The sequence below is a fragment of the Pterocles gutturalis genome, unplaced genomic scaffold (assembly GCF_000699245.1).
Source record: "Pterocles gutturalis isolate BGI_N339 unplaced genomic scaffold, ASM69924v1 scaffold48357, whole genome shotgun sequence".
NCBI classification, from domain to species: Eukaryota; Metazoa; Chordata; class Aves; order Pterocliformes; family Pteroclidae; genus Pterocles; species Pterocles gutturalis.
In genome coordinates this window covers 6,683-26,686 of record NW_010114664.1, presented here as the reverse complement: position 1 = coordinate 26,686, position 20,004 = coordinate 6,683, and the positions used below count along the sequence as shown (strand labels likewise).

General features: G+C 40.3%; 1 protein-coding gene across 1 annotated transcript in view; it reads left to right on the top strand.

Annotated features, from left to right (window-relative positions):
• Positions 1-17,533, top strand: part of SPTBN1 (spectrin, beta, non-erythrocytic 1) — a gene marked incomplete at its 5' end in the record, with an annotated part of 47,392 nt that extends 29,859 nt beyond the window's left edge. Inside the window, 11 exons of the mRNA XM_010074888.1 lie at positions 13-387; positions 2,673-2,917; positions 3,331-3,469; positions 4,598-4,682; positions 5,843-6,039; positions 7,150-7,262; positions 7,869-7,932; positions 13,114-13,352; positions 14,624-14,797; positions 16,759-16,801; positions 17,162-17,533. Of these exons, the coding sequence (XP_010073190.1) occupies positions 13-387; positions 2,673-2,917; positions 3,331-3,469; positions 4,598-4,682; positions 5,843-6,039; positions 7,150-7,262; positions 7,869-7,932; positions 13,114-13,352; positions 14,624-14,797; positions 16,759-16,801; positions 17,162-17,377 (1,890 nt within the window). The remainder of the gene's footprint in view (positions 1-12; positions 388-2,672; positions 2,918-3,330; positions 3,470-4,597; positions 4,683-5,842; positions 6,040-7,149; positions 7,263-7,868; positions 7,933-13,113; positions 13,353-14,623; positions 14,798-16,758; positions 16,802-17,161) is intronic.
• Between the last annotated feature and the right edge of the window lie 2,471 nt (positions 17,534-20,004).

The following is a 20,004-nucleotide window of genomic DNA, read 5'->3' as shown; positions in this document are numbered from 1 at the left end:
TCTGCATTTCAGATGCTCCAGGAGCGATTCCGAGAATTTGCCCGAGACACTGGAAACATTGGACAGGAGCGTGTTGATACTGTTAACCACATGGCAGACGAACTCATCAACTCTGGACACTCAGATGCTGCAACAATTGCAGAGTGGAAGGATGGACTCAATGAGGCCTGGGCTGACCTCTTGGAGCTCATTGACACGAGAACACAAATTCTGGCAGCCTCTTATGAACTGCACAAATTTTACCATGATGCCAAGGAGATCTTAGGACGTATTCAAGATAAACATAAGAAACTGCCAGAAGAGCTTGGTAGAGACCAAAACACCGTGGAAACACTACAGAGAATGCACACAACATTTGAGCATGATATCCAGGCACTCGGCACTCAGGTGTGTAGCAAGCGAATGGTGCAGTCTGTGGGTGTAGGAACCTGAGCTGCAGAGTTCTGCTGTGGCTCTTGGCCCCTCTGTGGCTGGGAGACAGCATGCTGCCAGCTGCTTTCCAAGTGTGTTTCTGTGGGAATAACTTCACTTGCGTCATTCTCTTATCTGTCTTTCTGCTTCTGTGTCACTGCATTAGGTTGATTAGTTTATCTAAAATAGAAATCCATAAGTACACAGGTTTCTGAATATGTAGGTAATTGCTGAACGTTATTCCATTTCCTGTCTCTGGTTGAAGAGACCATAAAAGCAGAGAGTTTCTGTATTGATTTAAAGTAAAGCAAAAAGCTGTGATGTCTCCTGACAGTCTTAGCCTGCTACATGCGTAGGAGTAGAGAGTGGATGGAGAGGTGTGAGGGTAACGTGCTTTAGCTCCTCAGAGAACCTTGCTCTGATTGCCTCAAGCAGCAGCACCAGCAGTACACTGTGTGGCTGATGTGGTTGGAAAATAGCTCACAATCAAAGAAAAAAAGGTTAATTTGACTTAACATATTGTCTCTTTAGTCAAGCTCTGAAAGACATTGAACAGATACTAAATCTGTAAAGAATTTTTGATATACCAGAGGTAATATGAAATACAGGTTTTGGATTTTTCTGTCCTTAACATTGTTCTTGGATGTCATATTAATTGCGTGGGAAGCCACCTTAGATTTGCTGGCTCCTTATGCCATGTTCACCTTGGTGAACGCAAGACACAGCTATCCTGTCCCATGGAAGAACTGATATTCTGAAGGATTCTTGGAGGACAGGGGCAAATATGACAGGATGTGTAAGCCTGGTGGTTTGGGTTTTTGTTGTTTTGGGGTTTGTTTTTTGTTTGGTTTGGTTTTTGTTTGGTTTTGCTTTTTTTTAAACCACCAAAAAGCCCCTGCCAAACCCTCTTCTGCCAGGCACTTCTTGTTTTTCCTTTCTGAGAGGCAAAGGATGTCTGTAGACCTACATAGAGGCTTTCTGACTTGGTTTTGAATCTGGGCATTCTGACTTAAATATTACTTTTTGTGATGCTTCCCAACAGCAATCTGAAGAGATTTAAAATATATGGTCCAGGTTAAGATTTTTATCAGCCAAAGCAGCCAAACTTGATCTAATTCTGAATCTTTTGAAGCCAAGGTATGTTAAATAGAGGGTGGCACCCGTTCTTACAGCACACAGGGGATTCTAAACCAAAAAACAATGTTCATCTGCCAGAATGAGAATTCCGGAAGAGAACAAGTTGCTTAAGGAATGGAGGAATTATCCCTGTCTGCATTTATCCCAGTAGGTCGTAAAGATGGCTTTTATGGCCAAGCTGCCTGCCAATTCTTGATTTTGTTGCAATTTGAATAGCTGTCTACACTAGAATAAAGGGGATATAGCAGCCATTTGATTTTCCAAGTGTTTTACTTTCAGAAGCTGTAGATTTTATACATAAAATGGGAACTATTCACAAAACACCAATCCCAGTCTCTCAAAAAGGCAATTATAATCAAAGCCTACACGAAGGGATATGTAATCATAATGCAGAGGTGTGGTGGAAGCACTTAGGATAGTTTTCAGGTGAAACAGCTAGAGCACAGAGATGGATCATTATGGCAGTGGCCTGATCTCTGTGCCTGTAGCTAGAACACTGTTTAATTTGGTGTTCAAACATTTATTTTTTAAAAAAAAAAAACCATAAAATTATTAGAAAAGAGCTAACACAATGATTCCTGGCTCGAAAATGTGCAAAACAGTCAAGAAATAGCATTTGATGTCCCAAAACAGTGTTTGAAAAGAGATTTCTGATAGTAGAAAGATCTTTGAATTTCCAAATTTTCTTGTGTTTGAAGCCATTATCTACGTTTTTGAAAAAAACTCTCTCACTAAAATACATTTACCATACTCTGACAGAGTAGTGGTTTTGATACAGGAGTTTCTGACCGACATTGGAAATTTGATTATGAAAATGGTCCTCATGTGCCCTGGCATGTAACGGTCACTTCTGATTGGCACCCAGTTTTACAGGAAGTTTAGACAGTGGCAAATCTTTGTCATTTTGGGGGCCTCTTGACCCTAAAGTCTTCTCTAAGAAATATTCTCAGCAGGTTATACTGACTTAATAATAGAACAAACCTTTTTGGTATCACCAGACCAAATATATTTGCAGTGACTTTAGAAAGCCACTCAAATGATGAATTAACAACAAAAATTTCCTCAATTTGTGAGTCAGAAGTATGCAAATACTGATGCATTTCTCTCTTACAAAACCACACCAGGTGAGGCAGCTTCAGGAGGATGCTGCACGCCTTCAGGCAGCCTATGCTGGAGACAAGGCTGATGACATCCAGAAGAGGGAAAACGAGGTTCTGGAAGCATGGAAGGCACTACTGGATGCCTGCGAGGGCCGCAGGGTTAGGCTGGTGGATACAGGAGACAAATTCCGTTTCTTCAGTATGGTTCGTGATCTCATGCTTTGGATGGAAGATGTTATCCGACAGATAGAAGCCCAAGAAAAGCCAAGGTAACGTGAAGTATTTCTTCTCAATCAGAAGATAAGGCTGCAGGTCAGTTGAGGAAAAGACTCAGTATCTCTGAGCCAGAAATGCAGAGAGAGGCTGGCAAAACCTGATGGTGGTGTAGCAGCTTGCTTTTGTGTACTGCTGCCAGCAGAGGCTGGGGGCTACTGAAGTAATTGCAATATAAAACTGTGTTCAAAGAGATTAAGTCCCACACATTTGTTTATTTGATCTGATTCAGACCAAAATGGCGTTGTTCCTAAGGCAAGGCTGCTAGCAATCTTGCTTTCTGAGCTACAGAGACAATCTAGGAATTAATATTTTTATTGTACAGTTCTGGGTTAGTTTACTCGTTTGAAAATGTAACAGCTCCTAAGTCTGGAATGCATGTTTCTGAACCATTAATTGATAATTTTAGGGATGTTTCCTCTGTTGAACTACTAATGAACAATCACCAGGGTATCAAAGCAGAAATCGATGCCCGAAACGACAGCTTTACTACCTGCATTGAGCTCGGCAAATCTCTTCTGGCAAGAAAACACTACGCATCAGAGGAGGTACTGTACTTACGAACATGTAACAGCTGGGGTGCAACTGGCCTGTAGGTTTTGTTTTCAGCTGGAGAGACTTGCATTGTGTAATCTACAGATTAATAAGCTGCATATTTATAATGACATGTATTACTTCAGGGACTGTTCCTCTCATTTGCTGTTGTGAAATTAGCATGTAATTTAACTCTATTAATTCATGTTGGGTAGCAGAGGTGGCACCTAGATTTGAAGTCTCATTTTCGGGCCGGCAAATGCAAAGAAGCTGTTGCATTCAGTTCTGCAGAGAGTGTACTCTGGGCTGGCTGTGTTAGGAAAGGTGACTTCTTTGAGCAAGAGCAGAGGCAACTGTGAGACAGCCTGAATGTTGCACAAGGGACCTGGAATGCCACAAAGAGGCCTGCTAGGGGAAGGAGCAGGAACAAGTTTGTCTCATAGGGAGTCAGTCCATGGAATATTAAGAGAAAAATGTATCCAGCTGCTTAAGGCCTTGATTTATTTTCTGATTTGTCTAGGCCAGAGGATAGAGGCGTTTCTTCCTTCCTCCCTTTGGTGGAGAGAGGGTAGCCAAATGTAAGATACTGCCCACGCAGGGAGATCATATTTTCTGTGCCTGCATTACACACAAGTGCTGTGGAGTATCATTGGAGGAACATTTGCTCAGGAACTGGGAGGTTTTGCTAGCCAGTATTCACCCTGAGAGTAACACAGGGCTTCCACTGGCACGTCAGTGTTGTTAGCACAGGTAGCTGCAGGCTTTTTATAACAATCAGGGACAGTGCATTTAGCATTATTTGCCAGAAAAGGGGCAGAAGATACAATACGTAGTTGCACTATTTAGATTTGTTTGTCTGTTATATTGTTTTTATCAAATAATCTTGGTGCTGTCATTTTAACAGATACTGTATGCTTATGCAAATGTGATACTAATATAAATGTCGTATTTATGCATAACTTCGAAGAGTAAAACAACTGTTGTATTCACATTTAAGTCACTTTCTGACAGTCTAGCACAATGTATCCTGTCTGTAAATGGCAGTGCCTTTTGCTGGGGGTAATGGCTTGTGCGTGGTGTGATGGGGTTAGCCTGCTGCCTGGTGCTTACATGACTGTCCTGTATTCTCCTTTTCAATCCAGATCAAGGAAAAGCTGCTGCAGCTGACAGAAAAGAGAAAAGAAATGATTGACAAATGGGAAGACAGATGGGAGTGGCTGAGACTGAGTAAGGGTCTCCTTGGATTCCTTTTGGGCTGGGCCGTGTCTAACTCTCTTCACTGAGTCTTTCTGAGCAGTTGAAAAAACCTGCAGCTCCTTACTTTTTTATTAACAGTGCTTGAAAGTGTGCTCGTACTGCAGTAACTGTAAGATTCACACCTGTTGGTTGTAAAATAACTTGAGAATTTGAAACCAAGAAACCTGCACCAAAGGTCTTGCTCTGTATGATCAAATTTGGAGCTAGGCGAAACAGATCTACTGTATTTTGCAGGTGTCACGTTCCAACTGTGTTTCTGCAAAGGATGCACTACTGAAAAACAGGGAGGAGTAAAGCCCTGGTACCTTGCACATTAGCTGCCCATGTTATCTGGGAGGCTGGAATGTTAATGGGCAGTTTACTGACAGAAGGTGTGCTTTTAAATATTGCAGTGTTTTGCAAGCTTTACACCAGCAAAAGCAACCCATTTTGATATTCTTACCAAGGCAATCCGCATCTCTCCTGCAGACTGATGCCTTTGCAGCAGACAGTTGTCCAGAATCTCAGACTTGTAGAGCAGCGTAATCATTTGGTGGGGTTCTGGGCTGCTGTGCCTCAGCAGGCTTTAAGAAATGCAGTAGCATGGGCGACCATCCCTCAGTTTGGGTGTTTGCACCATATTTTTTATCAAAATTGCTTGATCCTATTCACAAAAGCTGTTGAAGCTTTTTTTCATCTGTGAAGACAGAAGGAAGGACACCTGGAACGGCAGCACTCTAGGCAAGCATAAAGTACAGAAATGCTGCTTACTGAAGGGAGCTGCAGCCTACAATCTAGCTGGTCTGTAGACAGGCCAGTCTGAGGAAGAAAAGCAGCAGATAACAGACTTTCTACTCTGAAGTTAGTATGTTACAGCAGATAAGAAAAAAAAGGAAACTCTGAAATTGCAAAATGAAATAGTCTGTAGAAGAAGGAAGTGAAGGTGGGCCTTAACTGTTATTTTTCTCAAAAGCAAAGCCAACAGGACAAATGTCTGTCCTCTAAATGATTGATTTCAGTGAGCTTAGTTAAGGAAGATACTTAGCCAAATACATTTTTTTTCCCCAAGCTTTTTTAAAGTAAATTCAGAAGATGACTTCATGGTGCTTTTTTGACTTAATGGTGCTGATATCTGTACACTCTTTGCTCAGTTTTGGAGGTACACCAGTTTTCAAGAGATGCAAGTGTGGCTGAGGCCTGGCTGCTGGGACAGGAACCGTACCTATCCAGTCGTGAAATCGGTCAAAGTGTTGATGAAGTGGAAAAATTAATTAAGCGGCATGAAGCATTTGAAAAATCTGCAGCTACTTGGGATGAGAGATTTGCAGCGCTGGAAAGACTGACCACGGTGAGTGCCGTAGGCAAGAATAACCCTCTTGGCCATTCCCCTTCAGTTTGGTTCCATCTGATTGTTCGGAGTAACTCCCAGCATCACTGACCTGATCTCCATTATTTGATCGGCCTCGGCCAGTCACCCAGTGCCTGAATTTTTGTGTTCCAAACAATACTGAGACTCTTTCAGGTTAATTGGAACTCTTCAAGGAAAGCTTAAGTGATAAATGACCTTAGTAGTCAGCAAGAGCTGTCTCAGGCCCAGGAGTGATGACCCAGAAGCAAGTTCAAGAGCTGGGCAGTTCGCTATAGCCCCCTCCCAAACAGGTTGTACTGCTAAAAGGGAAGGAAGATTCTGAGTGATGAAGGCCCAGATCTGAATCCTTGAAATTATTTTTGGTTAAAGATGGCAGTGTGAGGAGACAGTGGAGTGGAGGAGGGGTTGACAAAAATGTTTATTACATTTTGACTGCTCCAGTGCAAGGCTGTATTGTCCCCTAGGAAGACATAATAAGCCCCCTCCCCAAAAAAAAACCACTTAAAGCACAGCTGCAACGTCAGTCATTAGTGCTTGGAGAGCATATTACCATCTTTGGAGAATAATTTTGCTTTAAACACTAAAGTTGAAGTGGCTTGATTTTTTAGACACACTGAGTGTCACAGCTGCAGAGAAAATGAATTGGAGTTCCTCAGCATCTTCAAAAATCAGGTTGGTTTTATTTAGATGGTTTTATTTAGATTATTTTCAGGGATTCGGATGTGGAACACTTTATGTATGGCAAACAGACAAGAGGATGTTACTTATCAATATTTTAACAACTTGGGCTGCTTTTCTTGTTTGTGCGGTTTTTGTTCCAATAGAATGAATGAGAAAAGAAACACAGACAGTGGTGAGCTGCTGCTGGGGCACTCCACTTGATTAAAGGGTCTGATACTGTATGCCTTCACTGACAAATTCCGTGCAACAAACTTTGCATGATTAATACTGATGCCTTCAAATTTTATTCCAATTCATTTTAATTTCAGTAATGTTTCGTAAAACTGTACAGAGTTATTTTTAGTTTCTAGAAATGCCCCTGAAAAATGTGCAGTGCTTTTAAATGCACAAAAATGTTCCATTTTTCAGTTGGAACTGCTGGAAGTACGTCGACAACAAGAGGAAGAGGAGAGGAAGAGACAGCCGCCCACTCCAGAGCCCAGCCCAAAGGTTGCAGAGGATGGAGACTCCCAGCAGCAATGGTGAGCCCAGGACGCAGGAATCTGAACTGCGTACTTCACACGGTTTCTTCGGACAGAGTTCTCAGGCCAGAGATGCCTTGCAAAGGGAGAGTCTGGGGACTGTATGGTTTTGTAATGACCCTTTTTGGAAGACTTGGTCATTTATGGGGACAGGACCTTCTCCAGACACCTGAATTGACTGCTAAGTTGAATGTTCCAATTTTTCATCATGATGCAGTGTTAAAACTGCTGAGATGTACCTCGCCCTATAGTAAGAATGTTGTTTTTACACCTTCTGTATTATTAGTTAAAATTTCTGAACAATCTTGGCTTTCTTCTTTGATGAGCATCAGCTACTGATAGATTTCAAGCTGCGTCCATGGAATATTAACATTTATAAATTACTTATGTGATAGGAGTAGGCTTATGCAGTAAGGTAACTGTCAGGAGAGTCTGTTTTGATCTCACTTACCGTTGGATTTATTCAGTTGCGCCTGAGGATTTTAAGAAGTTGCTTGAGTTTCCGAGATGTGCAATATTCAGTAGGAAAACCTCATTTTGTGAAAAAGATGGGTGACTCTCAAGAACTTAATAACAATTCCTTGTCTTTTTCCTCTCTCCCAACAGGGATGGGACAAAAGGAGAACAGGTTTCCCAGAATGGTTTGCCGTCAGACCAGGAATCTCCACGGGTTAGTTACCGCTCCCAAACCTACCAAAACTACAAAAACTTTATTAGCAGACGGACAGCCAATGACCGATCGTGGTCTGGACTGTGACATACAGAATCATTTGCAGCAAAAGACACCTTTTTTTCAGTATGGTTTACTGGTACTGGTTTAATCTTTTGGCTTCAGATTTCCCTGCTGCTTTTCTCTTCCTTCCCATCAGTTGACTTTTATTTAATTAGCAGTCCCTTGGAGATATATTTGCTTCACTTTAATCCTTGTTTATTTGAATCTCCCCACTGACACTCAGTTGCTTTAAGGTGACACATTTATTTCATGTTATTTACTGTGAGTTTTTCATGTCGCTAATAGTATTAAGATTTTCCAGCTAAATCGTCCTTTATATGAGTAATTGAGATTTAATGAAATTACATCATAATGAAGAAGAGAACTAGAATCTGACAGGTATGACGCATCGAGTTATACTAACAGGTTTCAGCACGGCAACATTATTAAATCAGCTGTATTAGCAAGTGAGTTATTTACAAGGCCAAATATAAGACCTGCAAGTGAGCTGGGCAGTACAGGCTGGGAGGGAGGGAAGAGTTGTAACTATTGACAAATAAAAGCCTTAAGGTTAGTCGTATAACATTCCACGCAGAATGGACTTGTTGACTGCAGATAAAAATAAACGTGAAATAAAACATTAAAAATTAGTATCTAGATTTATCTTGGTATTTAGTCCTCACGAAGAGTTGTGATCTTGCTGAACAGCTGTTTTGGGGCCCCGTTTTGCCTTGGTCCTGTTCAATTTACACGACAGCAATTTGATTTACTGACACTGGGGAGACAGTGGTATAAATGAGAGTAGGGTGTGGACCTTTATGGAGAGGTTGTGACGCCTTTCTTTAAAAACTAAATAAAATGTAGTGGTCTAAGATGACAACTTTTCGTTTTATATAGATACAGGCTGAACGGTCCATGCCTTATTCATTCCTTCTTGATAGGGGATGTCCCACTGGAGTCAGGATGCATGCCAATAATCTTAATGTGTAGCCATAAAAGTACCAGTAAATATGTATACTTAACGCAAAACAGTAGTTGAAAACTGGCTTACCTCTCCATTACCTTCCTGCAAAGCCTACTTTTTTCAATTAATGCTTTGAGTGGTGAGAAAAATGACACTTCTTTTTTTGATGTTTTTGAACCTTGCTCTCAGAGGTCACATTAAGTGCAGGAAAGGCTCCTGGCAGGCTCGGCTCAGTGGATATTAGAGCTCTTACCAGTACTGCGAAGGAAATGCAGGCCCCGGTCTAGGACTCTGGGAAGAGATGCCTTTCAGCATAAATTAATCTTTCAGGTAGCACATCCACATTACTTTTGGGTCTGTACACAGACTCTGAAAATGCTCTGGGATACTAAGCAGTTCTACCTTTTTCATTCTTTAAATAAAGTCTTTCGGTTCATCTTTAATATTAAATTATGAAGTGAGCTGTCTGTTACACATTCTGTTGTTTATGAAATTATATCTAGTTGTGGCAAGGAGCGTAAGGTGGCCTGCAAGCACATCCCAGATCATCATAATCTTCGTTACCGCAGCCTTATACATCACCTGTTTGCTTCTTTTTTAAAATTTTATTTCCGTGGTGCATAATGCATTTCCATGTTAATCTCCATCTGCACTTCAGTCTTTCACGAGAGCTTTTTCGTTCAGTTCATGGAATCTTGTGTTGCAACACATCAGATGTACACAGCTGTATTATTTCTGATTTGAGGCGCAAGGTATGCTGCTGTTGATGAGAATTTTGACTTCTGACAACTAGCTGAGCGGTGCAGCTGAATTGTTCTGTATTTGCTGAGCTTGTAAAGTGAGAAAGGTGGTTGAAAGGATGTGCTTCAGTAATTGTACTTTTGCTGTAACTTGTCTTTCCACTTCATGATGCATGTTTTTTCTTTTGTCAGGATAACAACATATAGCTTCTTAATACTTTCAGAAATTCCATATAAATTTATGCAAATGGTCTGGTGACTCCCTCCACCAGTGTTGGCTCTCTGTGCCTGTACAAGTATGACAGTTCTCAGTGCAGGATAGCTGTGGCTTCAGACTCCACCACGTGGGAAGCCTTCAGATGTATTCTGGCTAAAAGTAGAAGTAACTTATATAGATACACTTTTTTTATTTGTATTAGTACACTTCTATATAAAAATTACACTTTTATGATGAAGAAGAATTAGTGAAGTAATTGATTAAGATCATCATTTCAGGCCCTAGAAGTCTAAGATTTCACCTATTTATTGTAGCCCATGGTACTGGCTCAAAACGTTAAAGTGGTCCTTATGCCAGAATAACCTATAGGCTGTCATCTGTTTGCATCTGAAAAGTCAAATCTGTCTCTATTGTCTAAGCTGTGGTGCAGAGACTGAAGGTGATGAACTGAAAGCAATGTTGCTTCAAGCACTATGGAAATCAAAGGGTTGTCTCCAGTCATTGTCACTAGCTGTCTTGTTGCATGTTACAGTCCTGATTTAAATATCTGCAGAGTAGTCTTTAGCCACTAAAGCACTTGCAACTAACCTCTCAGTCACAATTAAGAAAACTGTGTACGTGATAACCGTTTTGTTATAACAGTACAGTTTGCTATTAATGTTTGTCCTCCGTTGCGATGTCTCTGCATGCCCGATGCATGTTTCCATTAAAGTTTGTTTAGCTCCTGTTTTTTCTCTATTTTCATGACACACTCTTCGCATAGCTGTTTATGATTCAGATTTATTTTGCTTGTTTTCTGTTAATTGTAGATAACACATGGAAAGGAAATAAAACCCGAAAGAGCATCAGAAAAGCTTTTCATAGCCCTTTTACAATCAGTAGAATTTAAAAGTAGAAGTTACAGATCTGATTGTTGGGTGAAGGTTGGCTGTTATCTTTTAAAACCACAAGGCTCCAGATTGCAGGACTGAATTACATGTTATTTCCCATAAGAACATGTTAAGTAGCTGTGCAGTGACTGCTGGTTTGAAACTGGTCTGGTTTACTTCAGATTAGTGGTTAGAGGTACCCCAAAATCAGTAATATTTTCACATCTTGCTGGTATCGCTATAGAAAACATGCTACTTCCAACATCGGCTTAGGTAACAGGTGGTTCTGGGTAGTTAGTGTAAGTTGTTGAGATAAGTTACTGTGGTCTCCAGTTCCTTACTGCTGGTCACAGAGGCTTCAGATATCTCAGATGGGGATACTGCCAGTTAAAGAAGAGAGTTTGGAGTTCAGGAGCTGTCACAGGTCAAAAAGATTCACAAAGGGCAGTGCTTTGTCTTGAACATGAGCTGTTGGCTGTTGGTGATTGGCACTGGCAATGGTTGATTAACTGAGCTTTCCTTGGTGACCCGCTGGTTGTTTATCTCGCTACCTGTGTTATAGCAGCTGTGATGGCAGGGTTTGGATAATCTTCAGCCTCATCTGTTTATTTACCCTCTTCCCCCTTCAATGCAACATTTTTGTTTTGAGATTTGGATACAAATAGTGATGTTTGATGGCTTAGATTTAGCCTAATTGTGAAGAAACAGTGTCATTGATTTTTACTTCCACTGGATAACAGCAGAGGGTCCATGTTTCCTCTTCTAAACTAGGCTGTAAGGCTACATGTGTTTAGGGACAGAGGAAAATAGACGTGACTGAAGTGGAATGTGAGCTGTGATTCTCTCCCTGTTTCAGTGGTGTAGTGTCTGTACTCTGGAGATTTAGATTGCTTAAAGGCAGTTAACCAATCCTTCCCATATTCATAGCAAGCTGACACTTAGATCTTCCTAGGTCAACATCTGAGGGACAAAGGTGTGAGGTACAATAACGTATACTTGGCAGGTATAAGAAGTTCTAGCAAATGGTGGCAAAATTTAGTTTGTTGCATAATAATTCGGCTGCTTTTGAATTGTCCAGGCCATGTGCAGAAGTGGGAATGTCTACTTATTGTGCCATTCACAAATACCTGCTTGTCTGCATAAAAACAGTCCAGACTGTTTGTAATCCACTAGAGCATTAGCAGCACTAAGCTTTAGTAACTTGCTAATAATAATACACACTGACTGTGTAAGTCCTGAGCTGCTACCAATGGCTCTACATGTCAAAGAAATGGTACGAGGGAAAAAAAAAAAAAAAAAAAAAAAAAAAAAAAAAAAAAAAAAAAAACAACAAACAAACAACCAAAACTGGGACCAAGCTGCATTTCAAAAGCTTATAGCCATTAGGATTCCAATTTAAATGATTTTTGGATGAATGGCTCCTGAAGACGTCGCCAGCTTGACCAGTCAGAGCTGCTGGAAACACGGCTGCTCTCTAGGCTATCTCGATCACAGTGCGACAGGCAACGCGATCAACAAAGCAAGTGATGGGCAAGGCCTTGGTTCTGTCTTTGTTTGGGGGTAAATAGCTGTGTGATGTGTGACTGTGGTGGTTTTCAGTTCCTTTTAACAAAAATCAATCCCACCTAATAACAAAAGTCTAAAAAAGACCTTGATAAATTGACACGTGACCTCCTTTCCCTTGTCTTTAAGATCCAATACCCTAACTGGGATGGTGGAGATGAAATGCATGGTGTAATCTTCCTGATTTCTGCATGTTTTGATTTGTTGTGTCACTAGGGGAATGGGGAAAGTGGGAAAGGAGCTTTTACAGAAACAAAGAAATTGCACAATTTTTTGTAAATGCTCCTGGGCTATTTTGACATATTTTTCTGCTGACTCATTGTTAATATATCTTACAGACTTTTAATACCTCAGTAATGCCATAAATGTATTTAAGGTGGCTGATGTGTATAACTTCTACTGTTCCTCTAAGTTTGCAGAAAGTGTGATTGTTACTGTTCCAAACATTTGAGTACTTAGCAACAGTAAGTTGCTCTTATTTTAGGAATAACAATATGTAAAAGAATACGAATTGACCAGCAGAGCAAAGCACAGTAAAATTCACACTGATGTTTAGCTGCTCTTATTTTCCCGTCTCTCCACCTATAAAATGGGTACTAATCCATTCATACCTTCTAATTTCCTTGGCCTTCTGTGTCTCCATGGAGTGTGAGAAAGAACTTACTGGCCTGTGTCGTTCTCCAGGCAAAGTTTATACACAGCCACATTGTGCAGGGAAACAGATTAACTGCAAGATATCTCCATGTTGTGAGGCTTCTAGCTGAACATTTTTTCCACTGTTCCTAGGTGGCAGAAACTGCAGAAACAAATGAAATGGTCAATGGAGCTGCAGAACAGAGAACAAGTTCGAAAGAGTCTAGTCCTGTTCCTTCTCCAACGGCAGACCGCAAAGCCAAGACCGCTGTTCAGGCCCAGACTGCTGCTACCCTCCCAGCCAAAACCCAGGAGATTCCTTCAGCTCAGATGGCGGGCTTCTTACATCGCAAACATGAATGGGAGACACACAGCAAGAAAGCCTCAAGCAGGTAAAATAATCAATGCCTAATATAGGTAATTGCATCCGAACTCCCCAAGATGTAAGACAGTAGATGTTATCCCTGCTGCTGTTGTCTTCTCACAGCTCCCAAAGAGCTTTCAGGCTTATGCTTCTGTTGTTGCAGGAACTGTGTATGCATGGTTGAACTATGTGTTTGATGAAGTTGCAGTGTAAAGAAAATGCAGTGTTAGCCATACTTGGAAGGTGGAAAACTGAGGCATAAAGATACCATGGCTTTCTCACTTCATATGATGAATTTGTGGCAGTAGTGGGATTCGATTCCAGATCTCTCAAGTTGTACGTTACTACAAGAAAAGAAAAACATGTAGGTGTGAGAACAGAAATGTCCATATTCTTCTGACATTTTCTGTTTGCATGTTAGCACTTTCCACCTACCCTGTAATCTGTTCAGAAGAGAAGAGCGGGTGAAGATGATTTTGTGTGCCATAGCTGATTCTGTTCCTAAGGACCTGATCCTGCCATTCTCACAGAGGCAAAACTTCTGAGATTTCTGTCTGCACTGGAAAAGCAGACTGGGGTCCTTCATGACCTGAGAGAGCTCTTGAAACCAGATTTATGACTTGGCTAACAAAGAAAATGTTGACTAGCAAGCAGTGAGCTACACCAGCATCTGAGGGGTTTGGTAGGAGCCAAAGTCCTCAGCAGAGCTGAGTGCAGATCACAAACAAATACAGTACTACCGTGATTTTTGTTCAGCTAGAGCTGTTCACACTGGAGAACTACTTTGAGACAGTGACAGCCAGCAGTACTAATATCTAGGGACTCTTATTTCTAGTAATCGTTGATTTTTATAGCTTTATTAGAGAATGGGGTGGATGGTGCCATGAGAGTATTTGTAACAATCAAGGATTTCACATGCATTCTGGTTGTTAGTTTGCAGCACAGTGAGAATTCCTTCTGCCATAAAGCATGGTCATTAAAAGATAAAACAGTTTCTCTCCCAAGTATGCAAACTGCCTAGTCTGCCTGTCAGTCCTCCCTCTGATGGGATTTGCTTATGTGCTATGAAAGAGAGCTCTGGAAATCTCTCTTCCATTTGGCTCGAAGTCAGTACTTTTGTCTGGAAGCCATACTTTTATGAGAGAATTTGCTGTCTGCAGTTGACAGGACAGTGTGTGGTGTGTTCACATTCTCAGACTGAACTCATCTCTATTATCTTATATAAGAAGTGTTTGGTGCCTCCAGTTCTGCAAGAACATTAGATTTATAAGTACTTGTGTTGTTTTCCCTCTCTTGCAGATCGTGGCATAACGTGTACTGTGTCATAAACAACCAAGAGATGGGCTTCTACAAGGATTCAAAAGCTGCTTCTTCTGGCATCCCCTATCACAATGAGATTCCCGTCAGCTTAAAAGAAGCAGTCTGTGAAATAGCGGTCGATTATAAGAAGAAAAAGCATGTGTTCAAGCTAAGGTAAACCCATTGAAGCATCTTGCCATTGGTTAAAGTCATGGTGGGTATGTTCACTGTGGAGATTCATGGGAGGATCCAGCCCGGAAACTGATCGTAATTATTAACTACAGTATCTACTTTTCTGAGCAACTCTTCCCAACACTGAAACGTGGTATATTTATCAAAGGTAGCAAGCACAAAACAGGATCAAAATAATCTGTGCACTTTACATCTAGGACAAGACTAGATGTGTCTGCCTGGAGTTAAGAGCCTCCATTTAAAAATTTTGGGCTTTTCAGCTGTTCCCTCTATAATTACTTGAAAAGAGCTGAGTGTTCATGGTTCTGCTCTTTTCAAAATCATGCCTCTTGTTTAATTTTTTCAGTATGGATGTAGGAGACTACTGCATGCATCTGTCACATTTTCAGGTCTAGAACATGTAGTTGCAGACCATTTCACTTTGAAGTATGTGAAGTACTTGCTGTTCAAAGGTTAAAAAAAATAAGGCTTTTCCTTCTGAAACTGTGTTTCTGTTTTACTGATCAATCTTTTAGTGCCAACAGTGAAAAAATATTTTATTACTACACAACTGATAGGTGATTCTGTCAAAGGAGACTCTCTTTATGAACTGATCAGTTTGTGTATTCCAAGATATAATTTTTTCCTTTTTAAAAAAAAATTTCTTATTGATACAATAATCCTCTAAAGATGATAGAATCTATATCCAGGGAAATTTGCTTTATAGCAAATATATAGCAGATATTTAGGGACATTTACCTTCCATGAAGACAGGCCCGCATCTATGCAATTCATCCTTTATACCATTTGAAACGTCTCTGAGTTGATAATGTAGGGATATGCTGTTCCAAATATAAAGTCAGGCAGAAAAATCAGTTGCCCTTCTTTTCACAATACCCTGTTACCTGCATCTGGGTTCTCGGGTAATTGCATGTCGCATAATTTCTTTATTCGTTCTCATTAGGAAAGTCCCCAGAGAGTTCACCAGCTCGTCAGGGAAAATGTGTCTCTCCGAGCTGAGAAGGGGAACATTGTTGAATGTGTGCGAGGCTGAGGTCTCTGCAGATTTCTCACAGGAAGGTCCAGTTGGGATCTATGGAGAGTAGACTGGAAATATTTTTCTTAATTATTTAAAGAAGAAAGCAAGGCATAATTATATTCTTCCTAGTGTCTGTCTTCACTGTTATTTTACTGTTTAATACTTAATATAATTTATTAAAGATATTTTAAAATGCGTTCTGTTTGTGGGGAAAGACCAGGAAGCCTGCAATACAGCTCCTGCTGACCCTGCCTCCTCCTTGTTCAGGTCCTGATCTGATGTTATTCACTCCTTTTTTTTAATTAATATGTATCTTCACATACACTGTTAAATGTATCCCAGTTAAACCACCTGAGTAGAATCAGCACAGAAACAGAACAGAAGGGAGACTCCGGCCTTCAGTGTGAGAAGAGGCAGCTACTCATAAGTAACACAGCATAGTATCTAGAGTCACCACCGCAGTCGTTACAACAGAAGAGCAGCTGCAGAACTTTGCTAGGTTTCTACAAAAGCCATGAAAACTCTTGAGTGTTATCTGTGACTTTCATATTTTTAAAGTATTGAGTAAACTTTTATACTGTCTTTTGCAAAAGAGAAAAGATATGCCTGACAGAGCAAGTACTGAAGTGGCAATCGTCAGCTACTGAAGATGGCAAGCTCTGCAGCACGTCCTGACGCACTGAACACCTCCACTGCCATAAGTGTGGCTAGAGACCAGAACAAACTGTGTGGGGCTGCCTCTGCCAGACAGAACCAGATCCCCAAACATGGGTTGTTGAGATGTATTTGTGCACGTATGGGTGTTATGACTGTCCCATGCAGTCCCATGTGTCTCAGTCTGATCGCATACCGTAGCTAAACAAGCAGGAGTTGGAGCAGTGTGACTACTCCTAAGCTAAATTTGTGACAATTGTTTTCTTTACAGATTGACTGATGGCAACGAATACCTCTTCCAAGCCAAAGACGATGTAAGTTGGTTTTTCTTATTATTACTGATGTGATATCTGTGCTGCTGTGCATCAGGGAAAAAGTAGCTGCTCAGGGGTACATTTTCATTTCCTGGTCTGCAGTCTTGTACATATGTGTGCATCATGTGTAGATTCAGAGGCTTGTGCTGGCACCACCAGGGCAGCAGGGCTTTTCAGACATAGCTTTAGTAGACGTCTTCTGCACGTCTGTAACCAGAGGAGTATCAGATGATGAGTTAGGACCACATTTCCTTTTATTTCCCTTTTCTATCCATTCCCCTTCCATAATGTCAAGTGAATTAGAAGAGGGCATGTGCCATGCAGATTGTAACAGCTTTCTGCTTTTGGGGCTTCTTGAAGGAGGAGATGAACACGTGGATTCAGGCCATCACATCAGCTATCTCTTCTGATAAAATCGAAGTGTCCCCGACCACCCAGAGCACTCCAGCCTCCAGCCGTGCCCAGACCCTACCTGCCAGTGTCACAATAACCAGCGAGTCCAGCCCTGGCAAGCGGGAGAAAGACAAAGAGAAGGACAAAGAGAAAAGATTCAGCCTTTTTGGTAAAAAGAAGTGAACTCCATCTCCACACACTGCACTTCTCTGACCGTTCCAGTGGAATTCCAGCATGCGAGCTCAGAACCAATACGTTACTCTCTGTGCCTCATGTTCCTCAATGTGATTGACATTTTTTTATTTATAGAGCATTTTAAAATAAAAAGCCAACAAAAAAGAACCTAAAGTTACAAATGTATGAGGTGCATTGGGCAGCTTCTGTAGGAGAGGGAGGACCAGGCTTTGGGGGGTTTGTTTTTGGTGGTGTTTTTTTTGTTTGGTTTTTTTTTTGTTTTGTTTTGTTTTGTTGTTTGTTTTTTTTTTTAATGAAGTTAATGTAGATTAGATCTTAATATTTAAACTGTTCCTCAATTTTGTGAGGCTGTCTTGGAAAATAACCCACTCCTAGTGCTATTGGTATGCAAGGCAGCGGTGCTTTTGAAACTACTGTGCACATCAAAAACCAATGTACAAATTTTCAAAAACGTTCACTTCCATTTAAGATTGTTATGCTGAGTCTTGACTAGTAGAGCCTCCCATTACAATTCTAACATTTATGAAAATGGTAGTGTATTATCTTTGCTGTAACAGAGTGCAGGTATGCATTAACTTACAGGCAAACCATTTATATCCTGGCATTCGTTATTAACACAACCTGAAGCTTTTCTGCATCAAGTACGACAGATGAGAATGTTGGTGTACAAGGTGGATTAACAGGCTGATACAGTTTTAAATGATCTATAATTTCTCTTTTTTTTTTTTGCTGAAATACATTATATTGTATGTTTCAGATAATTCTAGTACAAAGTATAATAAAACTAGATGTATAATAAACCCTTTAAAATCATTGATAAGTGTAAAAGTGGAACTGAAGCATTTACTGGAAAAGTAATGTTACTCAAATGGTTACTTGCTTGTCAGCTGCAGCACTGTGTGTTATAATTTTGCTACATTACCTTGCTCTTTGATACATAGTGTGCATTTCTCTGTCACTGTAACTATTGTAATGAAGAATTTTCATCTTACTGCACAATCAAAAATTACATTTAATAGGAATGAACTTTCAATGACTGGGCCTGTAGTGAAGAGTAGTACTGGAACTGGCTTTCAGTTGTATCGAACTGTACCTCTAGACTTTTACCCTATCTGTTAAATATATGCTATGTCATTAAATGCTTTTAAAACTAAATATGCTGGTTAAGTTTCTTATTTCACTTCTGACGATGTTAAATCATGATTTTGAAAGAGGATCAAAAATAAAGTTATTTTAAAATGTCATCTCTCCTGTGCGCTGAACTGAACGCCTTCATATGTTATTCCATTTTTGTGTGCGGAAAGTCCGTACTGAAATAGCTTTCTCTCTTTCTACTTTTCTTTACCTTCCATTTCCCTTCACTTCCCACCTGCCCTTCCTTTTACCCTGCCCCCCAAATTAAGTGCCAAAGAATACAGAGGGAAGGAATTAAATCAGTGTTTTGTAAAATATTTTGACATAGGTATTTTTTGTGAGAAGTGAATCCAGCAGAGTAAATGGAAGTAAGCAGAAGCTTAGGGCAATTCAGCATGTTACCTGAATGTCTTAGCCGATTGAGGGACATACCCATGTACTAGTTTGCAGGAAAAGAATGCTATTTTAATAATCTTAGTTCTCCAGCTTTCTACTTACCCTTTGCTCAAGTCCTCAGTAAATTGAGGAATAATTGAACCTTGTAACTTACTGAGGACTTCTTGTCCTGCCCAGTTTAATTTCACTGGGGTTTTTTTTCTATCTTTTTTTTAAACCTACCTCTCTTAAGGTACAGTCACCATTGCACTCCTGTGCTGACAAACATTTAATGCAGCTGAGGTGATTCCAAAGCTCACTGTTACCTTGGCCTTGTCAGCATTTCAAAGACCAGCATTTTTTCAGAATTTTGTTTAAGTTGGATGCCATCTAGCAAACTGTCTGAAAGGAACAGCTACAAGAAGCCCTAATAGGCATTAGGAGTTTTAAAATCAGTGAAGTGTAAGGAACCTGGTTTTAAATTTTGTGATTATTAAAATATGCTCAAATATAATTTTAGATGGAAAGCAGGTAATCTGCAAACTAATGTATTTCCAAGCTACAGTTTCTTGAATGTGTGACCAATACAGTGTCCTAATTCTTGTCATGTCTGTGTTTCCTGGGTTTTTCTTGTACCTGAAATTTTGGGTTATTAAACAGTGGAATGTTTCATGCACATGAGTTTTTAATCCTGTAATATTAACATTGTTCCAGTCTAATTATGAGTAAAATGTAGGGTAACACCACTAGTCTTGTAAATTTAAAACTTAATACAATATAAAAAGCCAAGGTTTAACATTAGAAGAGAATATGGAACACGCTTCTTAGTTGATTAAAAAACATAAAACTGTTGATGCCTTACCATTTTTGTCACTTCAATTAAGCTATTACGATGCGTAATTTAACAGATTGATCTTGACTGCCAGTTGCGTGTAACCCTGTAGTGTCTTGGTTTAACATGCCTTCAGAATTGTTTTTTCTTGTTTTGTCTTGTCTCTTACTGCAAGTTGTTCCTGAAAACTACTTAAATAAAAATCCTTTCTGCTTAGGGACCGATGTCAGGTTGCTGAGGAACACAAGCGAATTCTAGTAAGCCTTGCCTGTTT